Raw genomic sequence first — 26,324 nt, 5'->3', positions numbered from 1 at the left:
CCTGCCTGCTTCCCTCCTTCCTTCCCTCTCCTCTTGACTATATAAGTCATATAGTCAAGATTTATTCAACATCATCATCCTTGACTCAGAGACTGAAAGTAACTCTAGGAAGTCCCTTCCTGCCTTTCCCTACAGCCATGGATGGATGCCAAACAGAAGAGGTTCTAAAGTTTGGGACCAGCCAGGGTGCAGAGTGTAAACTACCCCCTCTTCACAGACCAAGAGGAAGAACAGGCTGATGCCTTCCATCCCCAAATACCTTCAAGTTTTTAAAGGATAAAAATGGAGAAAGGCAGCCTCATGTGGGAGAAAGAACCTGGGATGTGAGTGTGGAATTCGAATATCAGTGAGTCCAGAGAATGAGAGAAAATGGAAAGAAATTAACCTATCAGGTGGGGTGCATGCCAGACCTTTTATAAACTTGTCTAATTTAGCTGTGAAGGGGACTACAGAGGATGAGATGGCTGGATGGCATCACTGACTCCATAGACGTGAGTCTGAGCGAACTCCGGGAGTTGGTGATGGACAGGGAGGCCTGGCGTGCTGCGATTCATGGGGTCGCAAAGAGTCGGACACGACTGAGCGGCTGAACTGAACTGAACACATTTTATTCTCTTCAATGCATGATTAGCTAAACAGGGCCCAAGCGAAACTAGGAAACTTGTGGAGACACCAGTAGACATAGACAGCAATGGCACAGAGCTCAGCTTCATCACAGAACACGTGTAAGCTGGGCCCCAGTGGCAGCCTCGGTTTCTCAGTCATTGACTCCCGGAGCCTCTTGGCTAGAAGGGAGCTCTGCTCGAAGAATCCTTCAGAATAACTGGTAGGTGCTTGTAAACAGCTGAATGATGGAAAGGCACATATTTTGTCTGAAAATGGGCACCAACTAATGAACAAATTCCAAATATAGATATGAAGATCTGAAGATCTGGACTGAGTGAAAAAAGATTTGGCCTTGAAGTTGACCTTGAAAAGACACGAAATGCAGAACACAGCAATTCCTTAGAGGGGCACTGAGCCGGGGAATTATTTATTTAAGCTTCTCAGCAGTTATTTGGGGTAGATACTCTTATTCCTGGGCTTCCCAGGTGGCGCTAGTGACAAAGAACCCTCCTACCAATGCAAGAGATGTAAGATTTGTGTGCAACTTCTGGGTCAGAAGATCCCCTGGAGGAGGGCATGGCAACCCATTCCAGTATTCTTGCTATGGACAGAGGAGCCTGGCGGGCTACGGTCCACAGGGTCGCAATGAGTCCAACACAACTGGATGACTAAGCACGCAGGCGCACACTCTTATTCCTCCCAGGCTTACGAGCTTGCCTGAGGTCACCTGGCCAAGATTTGAACCTAGAACTTCTCATTATGCTTCTGGGAAACATGGGCCCATGCCTTTGATCAGAGACTCTGCTGTGTTTGTTAATGGAGAACGCCGCAGCTGAGAACAAAATTTAAGGCAGCAAGACACTTTTAAAAAGAAATCGTGGAGCTTAGACATGACAAATGTTTATTTTCTACGTAAGTCAAGTCCAGAGGTAAACAGTTCAAGGCTGTGCGGCAGCTCTGTTCCGTGAAGTTCTCGGAAACCCTGCCCCTCCTGCCTTGCTCACTCTCATCGTCTAAAATAGCAATGTCTCCAGGAGGGAGGAAGGGAAGGAAAAGAAGGAACGAACAGCACACAGAAATTTTCCCCAAGAAAGTTTCCCGGAGAGTGTGAGTTGATTTTCCATCTCTTCCATCGACCAAAACTTGGACCCATGGCCAAGTGATGATAAGGACATGTCATAAGATACCCTGCTACCCATGAGGGGTTCTAACGCGGAGAAGCAAGGGGAAAGGTGTGGGGGACACAACTGTCTTGGCTCTGGGTACTTAGTGATGGGAAGTTGGGATTTACCAGCCTCTTTGCTTTTACCACATATTTACGAGTGAGTTCCAGTACTTGGGCCATCCGATGCGAACAGCTGACTCACTGGAAAAGTCCCCGATGCTGGGAAAGATTGAGGGCAGAGGGGAAGAAGGTGTCAGAGGATGGGATGGCTGGATAGCATCATTGACTTAATGGACATAATCTTGGGCAAACTTCGGGAGATGGTGAGGGACTGGGAGGCCTGGCCAGCTGCAGTCCCTGGCGTGGCCAAGAGTCGGACGTGACTGGGCGACTGCACACCAACCCTCACCCTCACCATGCCTCTCTCCCCTGTGTCTCTCTCTCTGAAATCTTGTGACTGAAATGAAAGCAGAAGCTCATTTTGTTTGGGGATCACATCTGCTTTGGGAATACAGTCATCTGAAGGGCCTGTGAACTGACTTCACTTCGTAGAGAAACCGAAAGTTTGAGGACTCTGCGTTTTCCTACTTCGTCTCCTCTTCTCACACCAGAGAAGCATATTTTCTTCCCGGGACCAGCCCAGGATTTCCTTCTCCTGTGACCACTCATGGTAGTAGCACTCAGATGCTCGGACAGCCACCCCGTCCCTGGAAAGGGGTTGTAGACCAGGCAGCAATCTTGCACCTCCAGGGGCTTAAGTTCATGGACCTGTTTATTAGTGAAAATAGTCTGAGTCTCTCTGAAGTGTTAGTCGCTCAGTCGTGTCTGACTCTTTGCAACCCTGTACACTGTGTAGCCCGCCAGGTTTCTCTGTGCATGGAATTCTCCAGGCAAGAATACCGGAGTGGGTTGCCATTCCCTTCTCCAGGGGATTTTCCCAACCCAGGGATCAAACCCCCATCTCCTGCACTGGCAGGCGGGTTCTTTACCTCTGAGCCACCTGGGATGGCCCACCTTCCACGGCATGAGAGTTGGAGTATCTATGTCAGTAATTCCCAGACTTCTGAGGCCAGAGTAGATACCACCATGGGTGCTTGTGTAAAAAGCACTTGGTCTGCTCAGGGACCCAAGTTTGCTTTCTTCTGTTTCCTAAAGCAGCCAAGACGCGACTGGTCAGGGGACCAAAACTTGATGGGTATATTGGACACTCTTGCCACACCTCTGTAGGCATGAGGTGTCCACGTTCAAGACCAAAGTCTGGGGCAATTGCCCCTGCCAGTAAGGAAATCCCCCTGAGTTTACATGGCGCATATTCATCTTCACTTCCCTCTTAAAAATAACTTTTAGGGAAATGTTGTCTTTTGTAAAAAAAAAAAAAAGAAGAAGAAGAAGAAGAAGAAAAGAAAGACGTCTCCTTGAGGAGCACACAGAAGTCAGCCGTTCTCTGTGGCCGTGAGGGACCCTCCACTGGCACAGCATCACTACCACTCTTTCAGGAGGATAATGTGGAAAGCTACTGAGCAGCTTCCTCATCTTTCTAGAAAACAGCTCTCTCTCTCTGAGAAGCCAACCTACCTGTCAGGCCCAGGAAGACTCAAAGACCTGGAAGAATTGGGGGGGAAGTCACAAGGATGAGGATCTGGGTCCAGCAAGAGGGAGTGCCAAAGTCAAGTTCGCTCAGCAAGGGAGAGGATCAAGTTCATCTTGAAGTTCCATCACTGGTTCCATGTCCTGGGTGTTTCTGCAGCAGACTGGTCATTTATTGTCACTTACCATACACCGAGTTAAGGAGCTATCGGAGCCTGGGGTCTCACCACTGCCTCGGGGGAGGCAAGCACCACCGTCTGTAACTGTGTAATATACTCGTTGGCTTGCTTTGTTCCTACACGCTATGGAGAAGTTGAGCAGGGTGTATTTTTCAGGGAGGACTAACATATATAATGCATAAACTACAGAGCTTAGTTGTTCTGCTTCCCTGGTGGCTCAGACAGTAAAGTGTCTGCCTACAATGAGGGAGACCCAGGTTCAATCCCTGGGTCAGGAAGATCTCCTGGAGAAGGAAATGGCAACCCACTCCAGTACTCTTGCCTAGAAAATCCCATGGATGGAAGAGCCTAGTAGGCTATAGTCCATGGGATCGCAAAGAGTCAGACACGACTGAGTGACTTCACTTTCAGCTAGTAGTTTAATAAAATAAAGGTTTATTTCTTGCTCACATCACAATCCAATGGAAATTGAAGGGAATGGCAACCCACTCCAGTATTCTTGCCTAGAGAATCCCATGGACTGAGGGGGCTGGCGGGCTACAGTCCGTGGGGTCACAAAGAGTTAGACATGACTGAGTAACTAACACTCATACTTTTTCCAAAATACTCATTCAGGATTCACTCTGCTTTTTCCCAGTGACTTCCATTATCCCCAAGGGCCTTGGGGTCTTCTGTCTCTGGCCAGCCACTGGGGCAAGAGTGAGAGATGGAAGGTCAAGTGGGATGGCCCAGAGTGGAATCTACCACACCTTCCGTGTCCCAGTGGCCATAGCACCAAGCCAAGGCACCGAGTGGAAGGGACACCAGGAACTGTGTGCCTGAGCAAATGGGGTTTGATGAGCACACAGCATTCTCACCGCTGTGCCAGATGTTGAGGTAGTGAGGACCACGGCTGGAGGATGCTCCTAATTTTTACCTGATGTTGATAGTCAGAGATGGTCCCCCAAGGCAGATGACATTTAAAATATAGTATGATGGATGATGCTTTTGAACTGTGGTGCTGGAGAAGACTCTTGAGTGTCCCTTGGACTGCAAGGAGATCAAACCCATCAATCCTAAAGGAATTCAACCTTGAATATTCACTGGAAGGACTGATGCTGAAGTTGAAGCTTCAATACTTTGGCCACCTGCTGCGAAGAGCTGACTCATCAGAAAAGACCCTGATGCTGGGAAAGATTGAGGGCAGGAGGAGAAGGGGGTAAAAGAGAATGAGATGGTTAGATAGCATCACTGACTCAATGGACATGAATTTGAGCAAACTCCAGGAGATGGCAAATGATAGGGAAGCCTGGTGTGCTGCAGTCCACGGGGTCACCGATAGTTGGGCACCACTGAACAACAAAACTACAGTGATGGATGAGAAGGATCCAGGCCTGGGCAGAGCTGAGAAGAGAACATTCTGGACTGGCGGACACTGCATGCAATGTGTCAGAGGCAGAGGAGCTTAGCATACAGCATGGACTTGAAAAGAGGCTGATGTGCCTGGAGTTCAGAGGAGGAAGAAACTGGAAAGCGATGAGACCAGAGACAGGGCTGTCTCTGGGCTGTGCTGGGCTGTGCTGGCCTCCGGGAGCCACAGCAGGAAATCTGGACTCTGTTTCATGGGCCATGAGTGACAGGAGCTGATTTACAGGTTCAGAACTGTGCTTTTAAAATTATATTTCCAAAACTCTGCGTTGTTCATAACACAGAGAGGTACTGAGGGTCACAGAGATAAAAGACAATCCACTCCCTTCCCTACAGGAGGACAGCGTGTGTATACAACAAAGAAACAATCAGATGCTGCCTCTTTTTATTTAAGTGTCGTGGTGAGTGAGACAGAAAACAACAGCTCTAACGATTTATCGAGATTAAAGTAACCTGGAGTGGTCAGAAAGGGAAGCCCCAGGAGAATCTCAAAAGATACTGAGCATTTTGGAAAACAAAACGGAGGAGGCAGGGACTGCAGGTGGAATCAACACAAGCAAAGACTCAGAAGGGGCGTGTACCGTACATGGGGGAATCCAAGCGGGGCTCAGACTGCCATGCCGCTGAAAGAAAAGACTTCTCAGCTCTCCATGAAGATGTGGTTATAATGACTATGCTCAAGGAGGCCAATCTCCTAAAATGAAATGATACTGAACCTGGACTTATGGGCACTGCTGTCCTGGATCACGAAGACCAGAGAAATGCCCCAATAATTCTGTGCTCATTTGCTTCTGCCAGACCTGCTGGTGTAACGCGTGACTTTATTCACTTAATTCATGAGATAGTGTGTGTGTGTTAGTCACTTAGTCGTGTCCGACTCTCTGACCTCACTGACTGCAGCCCTCCAGGCTCCTCTGTCCATGGAATTCTCCAGGCAAGAACACTGGAGTGGGTTACCATTTCCTTCTCCAATGCATGAAAGTGAAAAGTGAAAGTGAAGTCGCTCAGTCATGTCCAACTCTTAATGACTCCATGGACTGCAGCCTTCCAGGCTCCTCCATCCATGGGATTTTCCAGGCAAGAATACTGGAGTTGGGTGCCATTGCCTTCTCCTCATGAGAGAGTACAAATTGCTAAAGGGCTGAAAAACCTGTGGGTTTCTCTGCCCGGGATCTCAGTAGTGGGTGTAACTGTACTGGGACAGGAAGATGGTATTAGTGCCCCAGGGGGATGGGCCCTTCTGGTCCCACCACCAGGATGGACGGTGGACAATGCAGACAGGATTCCACTCCTCCTGGCTCACTGTCTCAAGGAGATTCACTTTGGCTACTTGACACTTGTCCTAGGCAAATTCCAGAGAACTGCATTTCCACTGAGCCAAAGTTTCATGAATTTACACATTATACCTTACAAAAGACTTGGGCACGCTGACACAAATTCACAACTATTAATTTTGTATTTCGGTATGGGAAGAGAGGGCTTCCCAGATGGCGCTAGTGGTAAAGAACCCGCCTGCCAATACAGAAGCCATAAGGGCCGCCAGTTCCATCTCTGGGTCAGGAAGACCCCCTGGAGGAGGGCATGGCAACCCACTCCAGTAGTCTTACCTGGGGAATCCCATGGATGGAGGAGCCTGGCGGGCTAGAGTCCATAGCATCGCAGACAGTCGTACACGACTGAAGCAAGTTAGCACATACACATGGGAAGAGAATTTAGGGTGAATGGACAAAAGTTAAAGAACACAATGAAACTGGACCAAATGGTAGCAATACATAGCATACCATAGTCCTCTACGCTATTTGGACACAGGCCAGAAATTTGCCCTGAGAGTCTCATCAGCCAAAGAAGGAAGGGAAATATGCTCTTTTCTAGGACTGATGCTTTTCCTTCACTCAAAGCAAACAAAAAGCCAAGCTGTGTGCAGCTTCCAGTCCTGAGACCTGCTAGAAGCTTCTCACATATGTGCTAATAAAGACAACATGATAAGAACATTTTCTGCCTATGGTGTTCCTAAATTCAGACTAACAGCATGAACCTATTTTGCAATTTAGGAAAATTAAGTCTATGAGGAAGCAAAAAGACTGTAGGCTATGTGAACAATTCTTTGGTGGTTTTGCATAATCTGAGAGTGAAATGTGAAACATTTACCCTGACTGCACTCGATAACCTTTGGGCAATCTTTCATTGATCAAGTTCAAAGGAAGCAGTTGAGTGTTGAAGCACCCCCGGCTGAGCAATATTCATTCAGCAAATGCCTATCAAGAGCTCTTGTGGTCCATTTGGGCCCTGCAGCCGAAGCCAGGGAGAGATGAATAAGTAGATACGGTCCCTAAGCTCAAACTAGAAGGGGACGACAGAGGATGAGATGGTTGGATGGTATCCCCGACTCAACGCACATGGGTTTGGGTAAACTCCGGGAGTTGGTGATGGACAGGGAGGTCTGGAATGCTGCAGTTGATGGGGTCACAAAGAGTCGGACGCGACTGAGTGACTGAACTGAACTGAAGCTCAGACCATGTAGTCTGTTCAAGAAAACAATGTATGGATAGATAACAATGTGTGGATAGAGTCGGGCAAATGCAACATGTGTGTCAGAGGGGGAGGGGACAGCACCCCAGGTCCTTGGCTGAGATGCTGCTGAGTCATCACTTGGGTGCAACTAATTTCGGGGCAGAGTTCCTTCTAACTTTGCTTCTCTTTCAGTGGGAAAACTTACCTGCTATAGAAAAAGCCAGCCTTCTGAGTTGGGATTTGATTTCCTTTCCTCCTTTTCCAATTGCCCCTGTTAGGCAAGAGCAGCTGATGGAGCGAGAAGCATGAAAATGTGCACTTCATTTTGAGCAATTACAGTCAAGAACAATTAACTGAAATGAGCACAAGATTTCTGGAGAAAAACAAGGGCCCAGTCTTTCCAATGTTTTGCAATAACATTTTGCTGTTTTTGTTGGCAGGACAGTACCAGACTATTAATGAGCCTCTTCTTCTTGATGGTGTAAGTCAGCTGCTCTCTTTACCTATTTTGTCAGTCTTTGATATTTACAAAGTAAGTGGCTTTTTTCTATGTACTTGGTGAATTGTAAAACATTAAACTTTTCCAAATGGCATGATTTCCTGGCAGAGAAAAGTGCATTTCAAGTCTTGGGTAGAATACGGTATTCCTATAATACATGTAAATCAAATCATTGTGCTGTATGCCTGAAACTTACACAGTGATGTATGTCAATTATTTCTTGGTAAAGCTGGATAAATAAATAAATATATTGAGGCATTAATACAGAAAAAGACAAAAAAACACATATTTCAATTCCTCAGCTATAAAATGGAGATAAAAATAAACTCATAATGGTCATTGTGAAGACTGATTAAAATGAAAATACCAACACATGATGCTGGCAAGTGTGTGGTGAGAAAAGCACCTGCCAACACTCATAGTGAAATTTTAAATAACAAGAAATTCTTTGGAAAGCAATTTTATAAGATTAAAAAATATAAAAATATTTATTTTCTTCAATCCCATAATTCTATGGGACAAATTAAAGAATTAACCTAAAATTTGGATGAATAATTAAACACTCATTTATGTTTTATAATATATTTTAAATGGCAACACACTGGAATCATGTGATATATTCAATAATAGAAAAATCACTGAATATATTATGATAAATCCATATTGTTCTGTTGTTCAGCCACTCAGTCGTGTCTGACTCTTTGCGACCCCATGGACTGCAGCACATCAGGCCCCCCTGTCCTTCACCATCTCCTGGAGCTTGCTCAGACTCATGTCCACTGAGTCGGTGATGCCATCCAGCTATCTTGTCCCCTGTCGTCCCCTTCTCCTCCTGCCTTCAATCTTTCCCAGCATCAGGGTCTTTTCCAATGAGTTGGATCTTCACATCAGGTGGCCAAAGTATTGGAGCTTCAGCTTCAGCATCAGTCCTTCCCATGAATATTCAGGACTGATGTCCTTTAGGATGGACTGGTTGGATCTCCTTGCAGTCCAAGGGACTCTCAAGAGTCTTCTCCACACCACAGTTTGAAAGCATCAGTTCTCCAGTGCTCAGTCTTCCTTATGGTCCATCTGTCAAGTCCACACACACTGCGGGAAAAACCATAGCTTTGACTATACAGACCTTTGTCAGCAAAGCAATGTCTCTGCTTTTTAATATGCTGTCCAGGTTTATCATAGCTTTTCTTCCAAGGAGCAAGTGTCTTTTAATTTCTTGGCTGCAGTCACCATCCGCATTGATTTTGGAGCCCAACAATATGAAATCTGACACTGTTTCCATTTTTTCCCATCTATTTGCCATGAAGTGAAGGAACTGGATGACATGATCTTCATTTTTTGAATATTGAGTTTTAACCATCTTCTATTAATAATAAATCAATAGATATAATATTAATTGTAAATTAATCATATTTACAAAGATTTTTAATGACTAAAAGAAAATTTATAATGTGAAATCAGCTACCTAATATTATAAATAATTTAATTGTTAACAATTATGTGTACATAATTTAAATAGCTTTAACATATCTATAGATGATAAATGGAATAGATAGAAATGATAGAGATAGATGTATAGATAGATGATAGATATATGAATAGATAGAATTTACCTGTAAAATCTTTGGTTCTTTACTTCTTGAAAGATTTCTTGATAATTAAAGCTATGAATTCTCACCCTAGGACACACATGCACACACAATCAATCCCAAAATATTTTATAAAGTGGAAGACTTATATATACTGAGCTTTTAGTAAGAACCCCCAATATTAACAGTAGACAGATAATAGAAAGATTTATGCTGTCTCGTAAAGAACACAGACTGACTAAATTGCATTCCACCTTTTGTGTTGAATGATCAGATTTGCCATGAGCCAAACTGAAGCCCAGAAAGTTTTCCAGATAGGGGTCTGGTGAGTCCCCACTGTGCTACTGCTTACCTGGAGATTAGACTCATCCTATAAGTAGTCTTTACTTTTACCAAACTGCTTTGATAGAGTGATGATAGAAAAAGGCATGCACTTGGAGTCTTAGGACTAGTAAGCCCTATATAAATATATATTTATAGTATATGTTCTGCATTATTCTTGTTCTCTAATATATATATAGAATATATATTATTTATATAACAATTAGAATAATACATATTATACATATTAGATTATTAATATATATTATATAATAATATATAATAGTATTATATATAGCCCTGGGATTTCTTTGGAAGGAATGATGCTAAAGCTGAAACTCCAGTACTTTGGCCACCTCATGAGAAGAGTTGACTCATTGGAAAAGACTCTGATGCTGGGAGGGATTGGGGGCAGGAGGAGAAGGGGACGACAGAGAATGAGGTGGCTGGACGGCATCACTGACTCGATGGATGTGAGTCTGAGTGAACTCCGGGAGTTGGTGATGGACAGGGAGGCCTAGTGTGCTGCGATTCATGGGGTCTCAAAGAGTCGGACACGACTGAGCAACTAAACTGAACTGAATATATATTATGTATATTAGAGAATATACATATATAGAGAGAATATACATAATAAAGAATGAGAATAATGCAGACTTAGAATTTAAATTGGAGAAGGCAATGGCAACCCACTCCAGTACTCTTGCCTGGAGAATCCCAGGGACGGGGGAGCCTGATGGGCTGCCGTCTATGGGGTCGCACAGAGTCGGACACGAATGAAGTGACTTAGCAGCAGCAGTAGCAGCAGAATTTAAATTTAAGCCTATCTAATTCTAGTTTCCTACACTATAGTAAAATCATCTCATAGATTTGTCTGCTTATACAATGAGATAAAGTACAGAAAGAACCTAGGACATATAAACTCCTTAACAAGTGTTAGAGAGGCTTTAAAGGGCGGTGAACAAAGCATGATGGGTCGGCTTCCTTTATCTCAGACTCTCTTTAATAGTAGCTGTTATCACAGTAGCATTCATAATAGTATTTACAGCTAATATTTGTTGAGTGCTGACCATCAGGCAATATGCTCAACATTTTACATACGTTGTCTCATTAAGACACTTCTGGTAGTCGTTAATCCCCTTACTCAAAGTATAGTGTACTTTTACCACTTTTATTTCAGGTTGCTGCTGCTGCTGCTGCTAAGTCGCTTCAGTCCGTGACCGACTCTGTGCGACCCCATAGACGGCAGCCCACCAGGCTTCCCGTCCCTGGGATTCTCCAGGCAAGAACACTGGAGTGGGTTGCCATTTCCTTCTCCAATGCATGAAAGTGAAAAGTGAAAGTGAAGTCGCTAAGCCGTGTCCGACTCTTCTCGACCCCATGGACTGCAGCCCACCAGGCTCCTCTGTCCATGGGATTTTCCAGGCAGGAGTACTGGAGTGGGGTGCCATTGCCTTCTCCTTATTTCAGGCAGAAGAGCTTTTTTCAACATTTCTTGTAAGGCTGCTCTAATGGCAATGAACTCCCTCAGGTGTGTTTGTCTGGGAGAGCCTTTATTTCTCCTTTATATGTGAAAGGTAACTTTGCTGGGTAGAGTATTCTTGACTGACATCTTTTATCTTTCAGTATTTTTGACTATTCCCTGGTAGCTCAGTGATAAAGAATCCTGTAATGCAGGAGATGTGGATTCGATCCCTGGGTTGGGAACATCCCCTGGCAAAGGGAATGGCTACCCACCCACTCCAGTGTTCTTGCCTGGAGAATTCCATGGACAGAGGAGCCTGGTGGGCTACAGTCCATGGGGTCTCATGGAGTCAGACATGACTTAATGATTAAACAGCAAATTTTGAATATATCATTCCTCTCTCCCCTGACCTGTAGAGGTTCTCTTAGATATCTGCTGATAGCCTAATGGGAGTACATTTGTAGGTGACTACCTTTTTTCCCTGACCGCTTTGAAAACCTTTATCATTGACCTTTGACAGTTTTGATATAATGTATCTTGCAGAAGATCTTTTTGCGTTATGATAATTAGGTGTTCTATGAGTTTCATTAATTTGTATATCCAGTTCCTTCCTCAGGTTTGAAAAGTTCTCAGCTATTACATTTTTAAACAAACGCTCCCTTCTCCCTCTCTTCCCTTTCTGGCATATCCACTATTCTTATGTTGCTTCTTTCTAATGGAATCAGATAGTTCTTATAGAATTTTTTCATTGCTTTAAAATCTTAGTTTCTTCTCCTCTTCTACCTGAGAATCATTTTTAGATTTCTTTCTTTGAGCTCACTGATTCTCTCTTCCATATGGTCTGCTCTGTTTCCAATGCTTTCTAATACATTCTTCAGCTCATGTATTGAGTTCTCAAGCTTCAGAATTTCTTTTTGGTTCTTTTTTAGATTTTTAGTCTCTTTGGTAAGTATTGCTTCTGTTCACTGGTTTTACTCCTGAGCTCATTGAATTGCTTTCTGAGTTTTCTTGTAACTCTGAGTTTCTTCATGACAGCTCTTTTGAATTCTCCATCAATTAGATGATAGTCTGCTGTGACTTTAAGTTTGGTTTCTGGATAATTGTTATGTTCAAGATGTGAGACTGTGTTACCATGGTTTTTCATGGTGCTTGGTGAGCTGTTCCTCTACTAGTGCCTTTGAAGTAGTAAACACCCCTCTTGTTTACGTAAAGCTTTGTTTACTTTGAAAGATCCACACATTGGTAATTAGAGACCTTTCTTCTGATTTTCAGTACACACCGCTAAAGCACAAGTTTTTGTTTTTGTTTTTTCTTACCTCAGCTCTATTTGAGAATTGGCACTTTCCACCCTCCACTGCTTCTACCAGAGTGGTCACTGGTGCCCTTGTCATTTCTGCCTATGCCTCTTGGGTCACCGGGGGTGCCTTTCTAATGCCAGTGTCTGCCATTGACATCTTCATGTCCAGAGTTGCTTGGCACATTGGAACTGCTGCCGTAGCAAGGGATGGGGAGCCAGGTAATACTGCCATGGGCAGGAGGTGACAGAGTCACAGGTACACCTGGAGATTGCTGCCCAGTCCCCTGTGCTCATGGGCACGAATGTAGCCATGACCTAGAGTCATGTGCACAACCCCCACTGGTGGTACCAGGATTTCTGGGGTTCAGGATCAGGGGCACTACTTCTATTCTTCCCCCAGTTCTACCCACTCTATATATGCCAATCTACCCTTCTTCAGATGAACAAACATGTGGGTATCTCTGGAGTCCCAGTGTCTTGGGCAGAGGAACCTTTGTTGAGTTTAGTTCAGTTCAGTCATGTCCGACTCTTTGAGACCCCATGGACTGCAGCACGCAGGCTTCCCTGTCCATCACCAACTCCAAGACCTTGCTCAAACTCATGTCCATAGAGTCGGTGCCATAGATGCCATCCAACCATCTCATCCTCTCTCATCCCCTTCTCCTCCTGCCCTCCATCTTTCCCAGCATCAGGATCTTGAAGGAGTCAGTTCCTCACATCAGGTAGCCAAAGTATTGGAGTTTCAGCTTCAGCATCAGTCCTTCAATGAATATTCAGGATTGATTTCCTTTAGGATTGACTGGTTTGATCTCCTTGCAGTCCAAGGGACTCTCATGAGTCTTCTCCAACACCAAAGTTCAAAAGCATCAATTCTTTGTTGAGTTATGGATGTCTTAATTGTTGTAGATTGAAGGGGAGAGACAAAGGGAGTGTCTCACACCACCATGATGGTTTCTAAGGATATCGTTACAATTCTGCCACCATGAGAGGTTAACTCCCCTAGACTCCAGACTCTTAAATCTTTAACTCACAGCAAGGGGATCTCTATTACTCCCCTGGCCAGCACTGTAGCCTATAATCTTTGTCATTGTTGTACCTCCCGTTGACTTACTGAAATGTCCCCTCCTTAGGAAAGGAATTCCATGGCAGTCCTGGATGGAGCAAAAGGCCACACAGGTGATGACTATGAAGACCCTGAGCTTCACGTGGGAGAAGACTGGCAATCAGTGAAAATCTTACCAGCCAGGCCTATTAAGGAATCTGAATATGCAGGTAATGTTTAGGGCCTGAAATCTGAAAATCGCATGCCCATGCTGCGATATTGTAGAGTGACTAAAGATGCAGGTTCTGAATTAGCAACTCTAGGTTAAAATCCTGCTTCCACAGCTTATTAGCTCTGTGTCCTGGAGCAAGCACCTGAAAACCATTTTCTATATTTGAAGATAGGGTTCAAGATATCTGAAGATAGAGCTTACTCCACGTACCCCAGGTAGTTACATGAAAGATGCATGTTGAGTTCTCAGAGGAGGACTCGGTGCAGAGTCAGAGCTCTATGACTATTTATTATTATCATGATGGCTTCCCTGGTGGCTCAGATGATAAAGAATCCACCTGCAATGTGGGAGACCTAGGTCCAATCCCTGGGTTGGGAAGGTCCCCTGGAGGATGGCATGGCAACCCACTCCACTCTTCTTGCCTAGAGAATCCCCATGATGATATCTTGAGTCTGAGAGACAACTGATGAATATGGCAGAAGATCGACAAGCAGAGATGCGGGCAACATCCCTGTTAAGACAGCGTTGCAGAGAAGAGAGCAGAACAAAAGGGGAGACTTAATATGGCTGATTTGTCTTGCTCATAGCCAGCATATAAGTAGCACAAAAACATGGCAGCAAAGCCAGGCTTTGAAGAGAAAGAAAACCTTAATATACACCATCTTTTCTTCTTTGTAACTGGGGCACCTTACACAGCTTAAACAAGGTCTCTGAACCTTAAATAAAGCAAAGTGTTGTGAGGGAAAAGAGGAAGTATTTGTGATTTGAGAGCCTGACCTACTGAAATGAATCTACAGAAGTCCCTTTGAGGACAATCACCTTGTAAATAATAATGATATTCCTTTGTTCATCCACTCAATATGCATTAATTAATATCTATTGTATGCCAGTTAGCATTGATCAAGAGATACAAAGGTAAGTATGATAGAATAAGTTTGGTATATAATGTATATATGTTAATTATATAGCTGCTCTTGTTGTTCAGTCACTCAGTCATGTCTCACTCTTTGCAATCCCGTGAACTATAGCCTGCCAGGCTCCTCTGTCCATGGGATTATCCAGGCAAGAATACTGGAGTGGGTTGCCATTTCCTTCTCCAGGGGATCTTCCTGGACCAGGGATCTAACCCATGTCTCCTGCATTGGCAGGTGGATTCTTTACCACAAATCCACCAAGGAAGCACAGGTATATAGAAATATATGTTAAGTATAAAATACTTATGTTAAGTATGTAATGTGGGCTTCCCTGGTAGCTCAGCTGGTAAAGAATCCACCTGCAAAGCAGGAGACCCTGGTACTATTACTGGGTTGGGAAGATCCCCCGGCAAAGGGATAGGCTATTCAATCCAGTATTCATGGGCTTCCCTGGTGGCTCAGATAGTAAAGAATCTGCCTGCAAAGTGAGAGACCTGGGTTCAATCCCTGGGTTGGGAAGATCCCCTGGAGGAGGGCATAGCAACCCACTTCACTATTCTTGCCTGGAGAACCCCAATGGACAGAGAAGCCTGGCAGGCTACAATTCATGGGGTCACAAAGAGTCAGACATGACTGAGTGACTAAGCACACACAAGTGTGTAACATAGAAAAGAGATCCAGGGTGGTGTGCCAGGTGGGTGGGGTCTAGGAAGATTTCTGAAGGGCATGACACAGTCCAAGCCTTGAAGGATGAGTAGAACTTCCCAGGTGGATAAGAGAATGAAGAAGGTTCAGGTCCAGACTTGGGCATTTATGTACATGGACCAAGAGAAGTGATCTCTCCCCTTTGAGCCTCAGCCTCTTCGTCTGTTAAGTGGAAGTAGAATTACAAGCTCATGCCTATATTGTGTGGAGAAGGCAATGGCAACCCACTCCAGTACTCTTGCCTGGGGAATCCCATGGATGGAGGAGCTACAGTCCTTTGGGTCACAAAGAGTCAGACACGACAGAGCAACTTCACTCACTTTTCACTTTTATGCACTGGAGAAGGAAATGGCAACCCACTCCAGTGTTCTTGCCTGGAGAATCCCAGGGACAGGAGCCTGGTGGGCTGCCGTCCATGGGGTCACACAGAGTCAGACATGACTGCCGTGACTTAGCAGCAGCAGCAGCCTATATCATGATGGTTCATTAAGTTTGTAGATGTGCAAATATGTTGTTCATTACAGTGTGCAGAGTCATGTAAAGTATGACTTTAAATTTTTTTCTTTTTTCACAGATACACGCTATTTCAAGGGTATGATGGACACACCCCTGTCCTTAGATTCCAAGACCTCTCTCCCGACAGACAGGCTAATCTGGATGAAGCTGGAAGAAGTAAGTAAAAGCTTGACTGCATGAACCAAACACATGGAGGGCACTGCCTAGTATCCAAGAGCTTTACCGTCTCTCATTTCCAAGGCATCTTGTTGGAATGCCTTGGTGGTGAGCAGGTCAAGCTCAGTGAGGTGCAGGGTGATTCAGCTGGAGGGATCATGGTCCTTAGAATAGATAACTAGAAGGAAAGAGAACTAACATTTGTGGAAGATTTTCTGTGAGCCAGACATCAGGCTAAGGACTTTCACCTGCGTCTCACTTAATACTCATCCTGTTCTCTAGGAGCAGAATTTAAACTCAAATCTCTTTGATAATAACATATCATTTTGTCCAGATTTAGGCCCAATGATTCCAACTGCTAATGGTATGGTAATAAGTCCAGTCAGTCCTCCATATCTGTCAGTTCCCCATCTGTAGATTAAATCAAGGATTAAAAAAAAAAAATTCCATTAAATTCCAAGAAGCAAAACTTGAATTTACCACATGCCAGCAACTATTTACATAGCACTGACATTGTATTAGGTATTACAAGTAATCTGGAGATAATTCAACCAACCAAGTATTTTGTAGTTCCTTAGTATGTACTTGATGAAAAAATCTGAGTATAAGCGGACCCATACAGTTCAAACCCATGCCGTTGAGGCTTTCACTGTATACAGAAGGATATGCATAGGTTATTTACAAATACTCTGCAATTTCATATGAAGGACTTGAGCATCCACAGATTTGGGTATTCAAGGGGCACGCTGGAAGTAATCCCTGGCAGATATGAAGAGACAACTGTAGGTCAACCTCTCTGAACCTCTTTCTTTGTAAACCCAGTAGCCAAACAGGAGTAACAATCTCTGCCATGCTTACTTCAAAAAGCTGTTGAAAATATCTTGTAAATGTAAGTGCTCTAAACACATATAGTATTTTGTTTTTAATAACATTGCACAAAATACATATTAATCATCCCTGAGGTTGCAAGGCTATCAGTCATAACATTTGGGTAAATTTCATGTCAATGTTTTCTGTGCTAATGTATTTCATGCAACGAAGTCTTTGTTGTATATTATATACTGGTTTTCCTTCCTTTGCACATTGTTTCAGTCATACAACTATGTCCCATGTCATAAAACAAGCATCAATAACCATAATCTTTACAGATACTTCACTCCTCATATAAGATTTTTAATTATTTTATTTAACCATTAAGTGAAAATATTTTAAAGGCTTTCGGTACATACTGTGAAATTGGTCCCTGAAAAATCATTTCAATTTACTGTCCCCACCCCCTAGCCCCCTGCAGAAGCCCTGTATTAGAATTTCCACCTCATAGAATTCTCTCCAAAACTGTGCATTATTTTTTTAATTATAATTTTTAAAAAAGAGAAAGAGATTTTGCTGTTCCTTCTTTAAAATTTGTTTCACATTTATTAGTGACTGTGAACACACTTAAATATTTATAACACATTCATCCTTGTGCATTATCTATGCAAATGGTTTACTCGTTTAACTAGAGGGTTTCTTTTAAATATTGACAAGAAAAGGAAACTACAATTTTTACCAAGCCATTCACACAGAACACAGCCAATAGAGATTGGGAGAGCAAGATAAGGGATGAAATATTGAACACTTCCTCTTTACACAGATACTAAGCTAAACATTTTAATCATTCACTCAACAAATTCATTTAAGAAACATATGTTGGGTGCCTGCCATGGACCAGACACAATTATCCACTCTAGTATGCGGCAGTAAACCACCAAGGCCCTGCTCTCATGAAACTGACATGTAGTGGGTGGAGACCTATGATATGTAAATGGATAAAGAATAGATACAAAGACGATATATCAAGTGATGAGCTTTGAAAATAGAATGAAAACAAGGCAGTCAGGAAAGGTCTTTCTGAGGAAAGATGGGAATAAATGAATGAATGAATGACATTTAATCCTTAAAATAACCTTGCAAGATGAATGTTATAAGTCTCATTTTAATGGCTCCAACTTTTTGAGCTCTGCTTCTTTGGGCCAGTTACTTACCTTCCCTTAGCCTTTACAGTCTAAACTATACAATCTCATAGCTTTCATGATAATCCATACAGAGCACAGTGCCGGGCACAGAGCTGCCAGCTACCAGATGACACCTCCGTGAGCACAGGGCTGATTTTAGCCCCAGCATCTAGCACAGTGGCTTTATGTCAAAGGTTCTCAGTACATACTGCTCACATGGATGGAAGAGCTTCCAGGCGGCACTAGTGGTAAAGAACCTGCCTACCAGTGAAGAGACACAAGATACTCAGGTTCAATCCCTTGGTCTGGAAAATCCCCTGGAGGAGGACATGGCAACCCACTCCAGTCTTCTTGCCTGGAGAATCCCGTGGACAGAGGAGCCTGGTGGACTACAGTCCATGGGGGTCACACAGAGTTGGACATGATTGAAATGACTCAGCACAGCACACAGCATGTGAATGGAAATGGACAAACAAACTCAGTGCTTTGAACTGAAATTGGAAATATGACTAGCTTGAAATATGAAGGCTTCCTTGGTAGCACAGCTGGTAAAAAGAATCCACCTGCAATGGAGGAGACCCAGGTTCAATCCCTGGGTCAGGAAGATCCCCAGAGAAGGAAATGGTAACCCACTCCAATATTCTTGCCTGGGAAGTCCCATGGAAAGCAGAGCCTGGCAGGCTCTAGTCCATGGGGTCGCAAAGAGTCAGACACAACTTAGCAACTAAATCACCTCCACAGCTTGAAATATTAATAGGAAAAGAAACGCAGTCTTCTTTTCCCTGTTTGATTTCTTTTTTTTTAATGGGATATAGTTGTTTTAAAACATTGTGTTAGTTTCTGCTATACAGCTAAGTGAATCAGCTCTATGTACACATATATCCCTCCCCTCCCCACTCCAATCCCACCAATCTAAATGTTACCACAGAGCACCAAACTGGGACTCTCCTGCACTGTTGGTGGGAATGTAAATCCATACAGCCACCATGCAGAACAGTAAGGATTTTTCTTGAAAAACTAAAAATAGAACTACCATATGACCCAGAAATTCCACTACGGGGCTTATATCCTGTTGTAGCTGTTCAGCAGCTCAGTCGTGTCTGACTCTTTGCGACCCCTTGGACGGCGGCACACCAGGCTCCCCTGTCCTTCACCACCTCCTCGAGCTTGCTCAAACTCACATCCATTGAGTCGGTGATGTCGTATCCTGGAAAAAAAAACATAATCAAAAAGACCCAGCTTGGTCTCTGTCCACATGGACACTTTCTCTAGTCTGTCTGCAGAGCTGTCATATTTAGTCAATTCAGTCGCTCAGCCATGTCCGACTCTGCGACCCCATGACCGCAGCCTGCCAGCCCTCCCTGCCCATCACCAACTCCCGGAGTTCACCCAAACTCACGTCCGTCGAGTCGGTGATGCCATCCAGCCATCTCATTCTCTGTCGTCCCCTTCTCCTCCTGCCCCCAATCCCTGCCAGCATCAAGGTCTTTTCCAATGAGTCAACTCTTCGCATGAGGTGGCCAAAGTATTGGAGTTTCAGCTTCAACATCAGTCCTTCCAATGAACACCCAAGACTGATCTCCTTTAGGATGGTCTGGTTGGATTTCCTTGCAGTCCAAGAGACTCTCAAGAGTCTTCTCCAACACCACAGTTCAAAAGCATCAATTCTTCAGCGCTCACCTTTCTTTCTAGTCTAACTCTCACATCCATACATGTGAATACTTGCAATTATCTCTGAGATGAACAACTGGGGCAGGCCCCAACAGAGCACTGTTAGACAGGGAAGAGGGCATTTCAGGAGCTTCATCTCTAAAGCACGAAACATATTGAGGGAACAATAGGAATTTCAGAGTCACTGGGCCAGAGGCTAAAGTCACAAATTCTTGTCTGGTTACAAAAAGTAGAAAATTCTGACCTAAAAAGTTAAGCTTTTCTTTCCCTAAAAACCACTGATAATTCCTCTTTGCACAGAAGTAAACTTTCATGAGAAGAATGCTTTCTTAAAAGATGATAATTCTCATTTGATTTTTCTTAAACGACTATGCCAGAATTTAAGTCTCCATTCTTATTACTTTATATCCTTTCATATTATCTTTGTAGTTTTTTGTTACAAATTTCTTCTTTTAGCTAGGTCACTTTACAAGAGGAACTAAAATTTCAATATTTTAAAGCAAGTGAAATCTTGTGAGAAATAGGAGGTGGGAGATGAGCACAATTTTGGCCAGGAGGCAAGTTGTCTTATAAATTAATTCAATAAGGACTTGGCCTCAATTCAAATAAAAAAGGGAGTTTTGCTTTTATAACCAATGTTTGAAAAATACAGTTTTTATGGTAAGCAGACTTTTTTTATTATTATAACTTCATTCTCAGGAGTTAATTCCAATTAGTTTTGCACATTTACATGGTGATTAAACTATCTGTGAATTGGATCTTCAACAGTCCTTACAGGAACCGGTTCTTATGTTGATTCCTTAGACTGCATGCGTGCATGCTATGTCGCTTCAGTTGTGTCTAATTCTTGGCAACCCTGTGGACTGTAGCCCACCAGGCTCCTCTGTCCATGGAATTCTCTAGTTATGAATACTGAGTGGGTTGCCATGCACGTCTCTGATTCTTCCTGACTCAGGGATCAGACCTGAGTCTATAATTATGTCTCCTGCATTGGCACACAGGTTCTTTGCCACTAACACTGTCTGGGAAGCCCCGTTAGACTGGTTACAACTATCTTAAAGCACTAAACCATTGCCCATCTTTTCATTTATTGAGCACTTGCTGTGTACAAAGCACTATGCTCAACAATGGGGATTTAAAAAAAAAAGGGAGCCAGTGTCCACAGTCTAATGGAGGAGGCAGTGGCCCAAATTGGCAGTTTTGAAATAATAATACAAGGTGTTAAGACTGAGGTGACACAAGATACAAAGAGCAGGGAGCTGCATCACTCAGACCAAGCAGAGGCTTTTGAGAAGCCTTCTGCAGGAAGCGATGCAAAGCGGTCTTCTACACCAGTAACACATTGCATTGTTATCGGTGGTTCTCTCCTGGGAACGGTTTGCCCCCTAGTGGATATTTACGATGACTGGCGACATTTTTGGTTGTTAAGACTTGGGGAACGCTGCTGACATCTAGTGGGCAGAGGGCAGGGATGCCGCTAAGTACCCTGTAAACGCACAGGGCAGCCTCCCACAGCAAATTGCCCTGCCCCAACTCTCAATGGTGCCGAGGTTGAAAAACTTCTGTTATAATGAAACCTGTGTTATAATATGCTGTAAACTCAGAACTGCATCCATATGATTCCACCTTTTGCATCTAACCTCTTATTCTTCTTCATCCCCGCATAATCTAGCATTGTTACAGGTATGTAGTAGACGTTAGAAAAGCTGTATTTGATAGAAAATGAGAATAGCCCTGGAGAGGGGCATAAAATACTTCTAGGCCTGGGATCCTATGCCAATACCGTCAAAGTGTAGGTCCCTCTGGAGAAGATGCAGCCAAAAAACTCTCTCGTGCAAAAGAGCCAAATGGATCCAAATGTCCAAAGACACAAAATGGAACATGGCCAGCTACAACTAGGGATTATCGTCCTAAGTGAAGTAAGTCAGAAAGAGAAAGAAAAACACCATATGATATCACTTGTATGTGGAATCTAAAACAGGACTCAAATGAACCTATCGACAAAACAGAAATAGACTCACGGACGCAGAGATCAGACTTGTGGTTGCCAAGGGGGGTGGGGAGAGAGGGGGATGGACTGGGAGTTTGGGGTTGGTAGATGCAAGCTATTACATTTAGAATGGATCAACAACAAGGTCCTAATGTACAGCACAGGGAAATATATTCAACATCCTGTTATAAGGACTTCCCTAGTGGCTCAGATGGTAAAGCATGTGCCTACAATGCAGGAGACCCAGGTTCAATCCCTGAGTCAGGAAGATCTCCTGGAGAAGGAAATGGCAACCCACTCCAGTACTCTTGCCTGGAAAATCCCATGGATGGAGAAGCCTGGTAGGCTGCAGTCCATGGGGTCACAAAGAGCCAGACACGACTGAGTGACTTCACTTTCTTTCCTGTTATAAACCATAATGGAAAAGAATATTAAAACAGAATGCATATAGGTGTATAACTGAGTCTTTGCCATACAGCAGAGATTGGCACAACATTGTAAATTACCTATTGTTGTTGTTGTTCAGTCACTCAGTCGTGTCCAACTCTTTGTGACCCCATGGACTGCAGCACACCAGGTTTCCCGATCCTTCACCATTTCCCAGAGTTTGCCCAATCCATGTCTGTTGAATTGGTGATGCCATCCAACCATCTCATCCTCTGTCACCCCCTTCTCCTCCTGCCCTCAATCTTTCCCAGCATCAGGGTTTTTTCCAGTGAGTCGGCACTTTGCATCAGTTGACCAAAGTATTGGAGCTTCAGCTTCAGCATCAGTCCTTCCAATGAGTATTCAGGGTTGATATCCTTTAGGATTGATACTTCATTTAAAAATTAATTTTTTAAAAATAGAATTTGGCCAGCAAAGGGGAGAAGAGCAGGCACTAAGGAAGCCTGATCCCTAACACCCTAATCATGCGGGGCCCAGCAAGACAGAGACCATGGAGACTCTCCCCTGCTCCAGGCTAGCAATAGGAGGTGGGAAGAGCATTGGGAGAGACCCTCTCTCTTGGGCAGGTGCACAGGGAAGATTGAAAGCTGAGGATGCTACAAAAACTTGACAAAAACCCTCCAGCACACCAGCTTCAGTGGGGTCTCCCTGGAGGAACTGAAAGCTGAGGGTGTGATGAAGGAAGCCACAGCAATAACAAAACCAAAACCATACCTGATGCTTTGCTATATTGACCAGCAGAAGAGCCACATCATGTGTAGGCAGAATTATGTGGTCCAGTGTCCCACAGAGGAAAAGAGGTGGACTTTGACCATCAAGACCTAACAGGCAACAGGGGGTTCAATGACCCTCCCTCCCCTTCACCTTGACCACCTCAACTTGGCAGCAATAAAGTATACTGCAAAAACTCTATATTAGTCAGGGTTCTCTAGAAGTACAAGCAGTAGGTAGGTAGATAATAGATAGATAGAGATAGATATTAATAGATAGATGTGTGTATACTCAATCATGTCAGACTCTTTGTGACTTTCTGGACTGTATCCCACAAGGATTCTCTGTCCATGGGATTTCCCAGGCAAGAATGCTAGAACAGGTTGCTATTTCCTTCCCCAGGGTATATCGCTTCCCACCCAGGGAGCGAGCCCCCATCTCCTGTGTCTCCTGCATTGCAAGTGGGTTCTTTACCACTGAGACACCTGGAAAGCCCCCAGTAGATTGATAAAATAGATACACAGGTGGATAGAAAGATAGGATAGAAAGCTCGAGACACATAGGCATACAGATGTATACATATAAATAAATTAGTGATTATGGAGGCTCAAGTCCCACAGTCTGCCATCTGAAAGCTGAAGACCAGGAATGCCGGTGGCCTCTAACTTCCAGCTCAAGTCCAAAGGCACAGACACCGAGAGAAGCAGTGATGGAAACCTCAGTCATCAAGGGCAGGAGAAGAGCAGCGACCCGAGTCAACAGTCAGGCAGAGAGAGCAAACTCTCTTTTCCCCTCCCTTTTTATTTTATTCATGCCCTCCCTGGACTGAAAGATGCCCACTGGCTTTGCGGAAGGCAATCGGCCTTACTCAGTCCGTTGATCCAAATTATAATCTCATCCAGAATCACTTCCACAGACACACCCAGAAATAAGGTTTCACCAAACATCTGGATACCCTGTGACCCTGTCAATTTGACACATAAAAATAAACATCATAGACCCCAATACTGACCTAGGCGTAAAGGCTTTCCAAGGCATTGGGCATCATTAGTATGTCTCCCTCACCTTCTTCAAGATTCCCTGTAGCTCAAATGGTAAAGAATGTGCCTGCAGTGCAGGAGACCTGGGTGCAATCCCTTGTTCGGGAAGATCCTCTAGAGAAGAGAATGGCAACCCACTCCAGTATTCTTGCCTGGAGAACCCCATGGACAGAGGAGCCTGGCAGGCTACAGTCTGTGGGGTCACAAAGAGTCAGACAAGATTGAGCTACTAACACACAGCACCTCCTTCACCCTCACATCTAAAGATTATTCAGCAAGCCCTTAATATTCAACTCTGCCTTTAGCTTTTTTAAGTGGTGATTTCTCTTTTTATTATGTGGGCCATTTTTTTTTAAGTCTTTATTGCGTTTGTTACGGTATTGCTTCTGTGTTATGGCCATGAGGCATGTGAGATCTGAGCTCCTCTACCAGGGATCAAACCCACAGCCCCTGCATTGGAAGACAAAGTCTTGACCACTGGACCACGAGGGAAGTCCTACCAATGCCTTTAATACAATTAACAATGACAGCTAACCATTCTTCAGCTTGACTGGTATTATTTCCTGTTCTAGGCACATAGCCTATCTCGTGTAGTTCTGCCATCCTTGTGAAGTGTCAGTTCTTCTATTACCCTCATTTCACAGCTGAGGAAACTGAGGTTTAGAAAGTTAAATGACTGGCCACCTTCTCATAGCCAGCACATGATGAAGGTGAAATCCCAACAAGGGCATTTACACAAGGCTACACTTTGATCTGCCTGCTCAGTCCCTTTCATGGACTTGATCATGTATATTGATCTTCACAATAACTCAATGACATGAATTGACATGAACAAAATTTTCCCTATTAAAAAAGATGGAAAAAAAATCTAAGGCTCATAATATGGTAAATGCCTTTCCAAAGTTTCACAGCAATAAGAGGCAGGATTGATTCTCAAACCAAATATTTTTTTATGCCGAATTACCACCTGAGGCCCCTACGCTCGTCACTGGCATGGTGGTATTTACACACGTTGAATAGTTGCCAACAATACACACAGGATGATCTGTTAGAATGATGTGTCCTGGACTCATAACCTAAGGGATCTAACCATACCGAGTGGCAGGTCATGAAACGGAATAGTCGCAATTTAAGAGATAATTGTAATGCATTGTCTTCTACAGGTGGAAAAACCCATTTCCAAGGATATCAGAAAACAACATGTTAAAGGTAAAGTCAAATCACAAAGTTTGAAATATATCTGTATATTTTTAGATTTTTCTGAACAAGGTTATCTATTAAATTAACCTTCATCTAATAAGGTTTTCTAATTTTGGAAAGACTCTCTCACATCTTATGCCTTTTTATCACCTTACCTTATTAATGAGGAAGGTGACTATGAAAAGTCATATTCCATGTTGTACAATCTGGAAAGAAATTGTTTTGAAACATATATTTCTTGCCTCAAATACATAGCTAAGTTATTCCTCTCAGCATACCCTTGTAAAATTGAAAGATAGACATCTAATTTTAAAATGTTTGATTAATTAATATGAAAACAGATTTTAAAGCTTTAGGCAAAGCAACTCAATTTGGAGATGAAGAAACAGGTAAGAAACTGAAAAGAAACAATCAATTTCAGTACTGCTAGAAGCACAAATGGAGGATAGCTACAGTAATTTAATTGAATCCTATACATTATAGCTTCTCTCCTCACTTTCCCCAATGTCCCCTTCTTTTTACAATGTCCACTTGGAAAAGATGACAGCCCCATGATTTACATTTCCCAGTAACTTAAACATATCAAATTCATCTTTTATGTGTCTTATGCTATATTCTGTAACATATAACTAACATCAAATTTTCTTTAATGGGAAAGTGTAATTATTAGAGTCCTAAGAGGGAAGAGATGGCACGTCCAAATTAGGATAATTTAAAGAGGTTTATTTGTAAAGAAACTGTTTACTAAGGTATGTGAGGTGTTGGGGAAGAGTGTGGGATGATGCAGGCACTGGGGCCAGTAGCAGTGACATTATTACCACTCCTAAACCCAGAGATGAGGGGACAGCCACAGGAAACAAGAAGGCGCTCACCACCTTGAGAGGAGCAGTGGCCGTTTTTGAGGGACATCACCAGCCCATGTGGCTGGTGGCTCAGACGGTAAAGTGTCAGGAGATCCAGGTTTGATCCCTGGGTCAGGAAGATCTCCTGGAGAAGGAAATGGCAACCCACTCCAGTACTCTTGCCTGGAAAATCCCATGGACGGAGGAGCCTGGGAAGCTACAGTCCATGGGGCCGCAAAGA

At 43.6% G+C, this 26,324-nt stretch overlaps 1 protein-coding gene across 1 annotated transcript in view; it reads left to right on the top strand.

Moving 5' to 3' along the window:
• The window catches only part of CLNK (cytokine dependent hematopoietic cell linker), a 205,195-nt gene that overhangs the window by 108,528 nt on the left and 70,343 nt on the right, over positions 1-26,324 (top strand). Inside the window, exons 5-8 of the mRNA XM_061420827.1 lie at positions 7,896-7,936; positions 13,754-13,895; positions 16,091-16,188; positions 25,205-25,250. Of these exons, the coding sequence (XP_061276811.1) occupies positions 7,896-7,936; positions 13,754-13,895; positions 16,091-16,188; positions 25,205-25,250 (327 nt within the window). The remainder of the gene's footprint in view (positions 1-7,895; positions 7,937-13,753; positions 13,896-16,090; positions 16,189-25,204; positions 25,251-26,324) is intronic.

This window comes from Bos javanicus, chromosome 6 (assembly GCF_032452875.1).
Source record: "Bos javanicus breed banteng chromosome 6, ARS-OSU_banteng_1.0, whole genome shotgun sequence".
NCBI classification, from domain to species: domain Eukaryota; kingdom Metazoa; phylum Chordata; class Mammalia; order Artiodactyla; family Bovidae; genus Bos; species Bos javanicus.
This window is presented reverse-complemented; position numbering and strand designations above follow the sequence as displayed.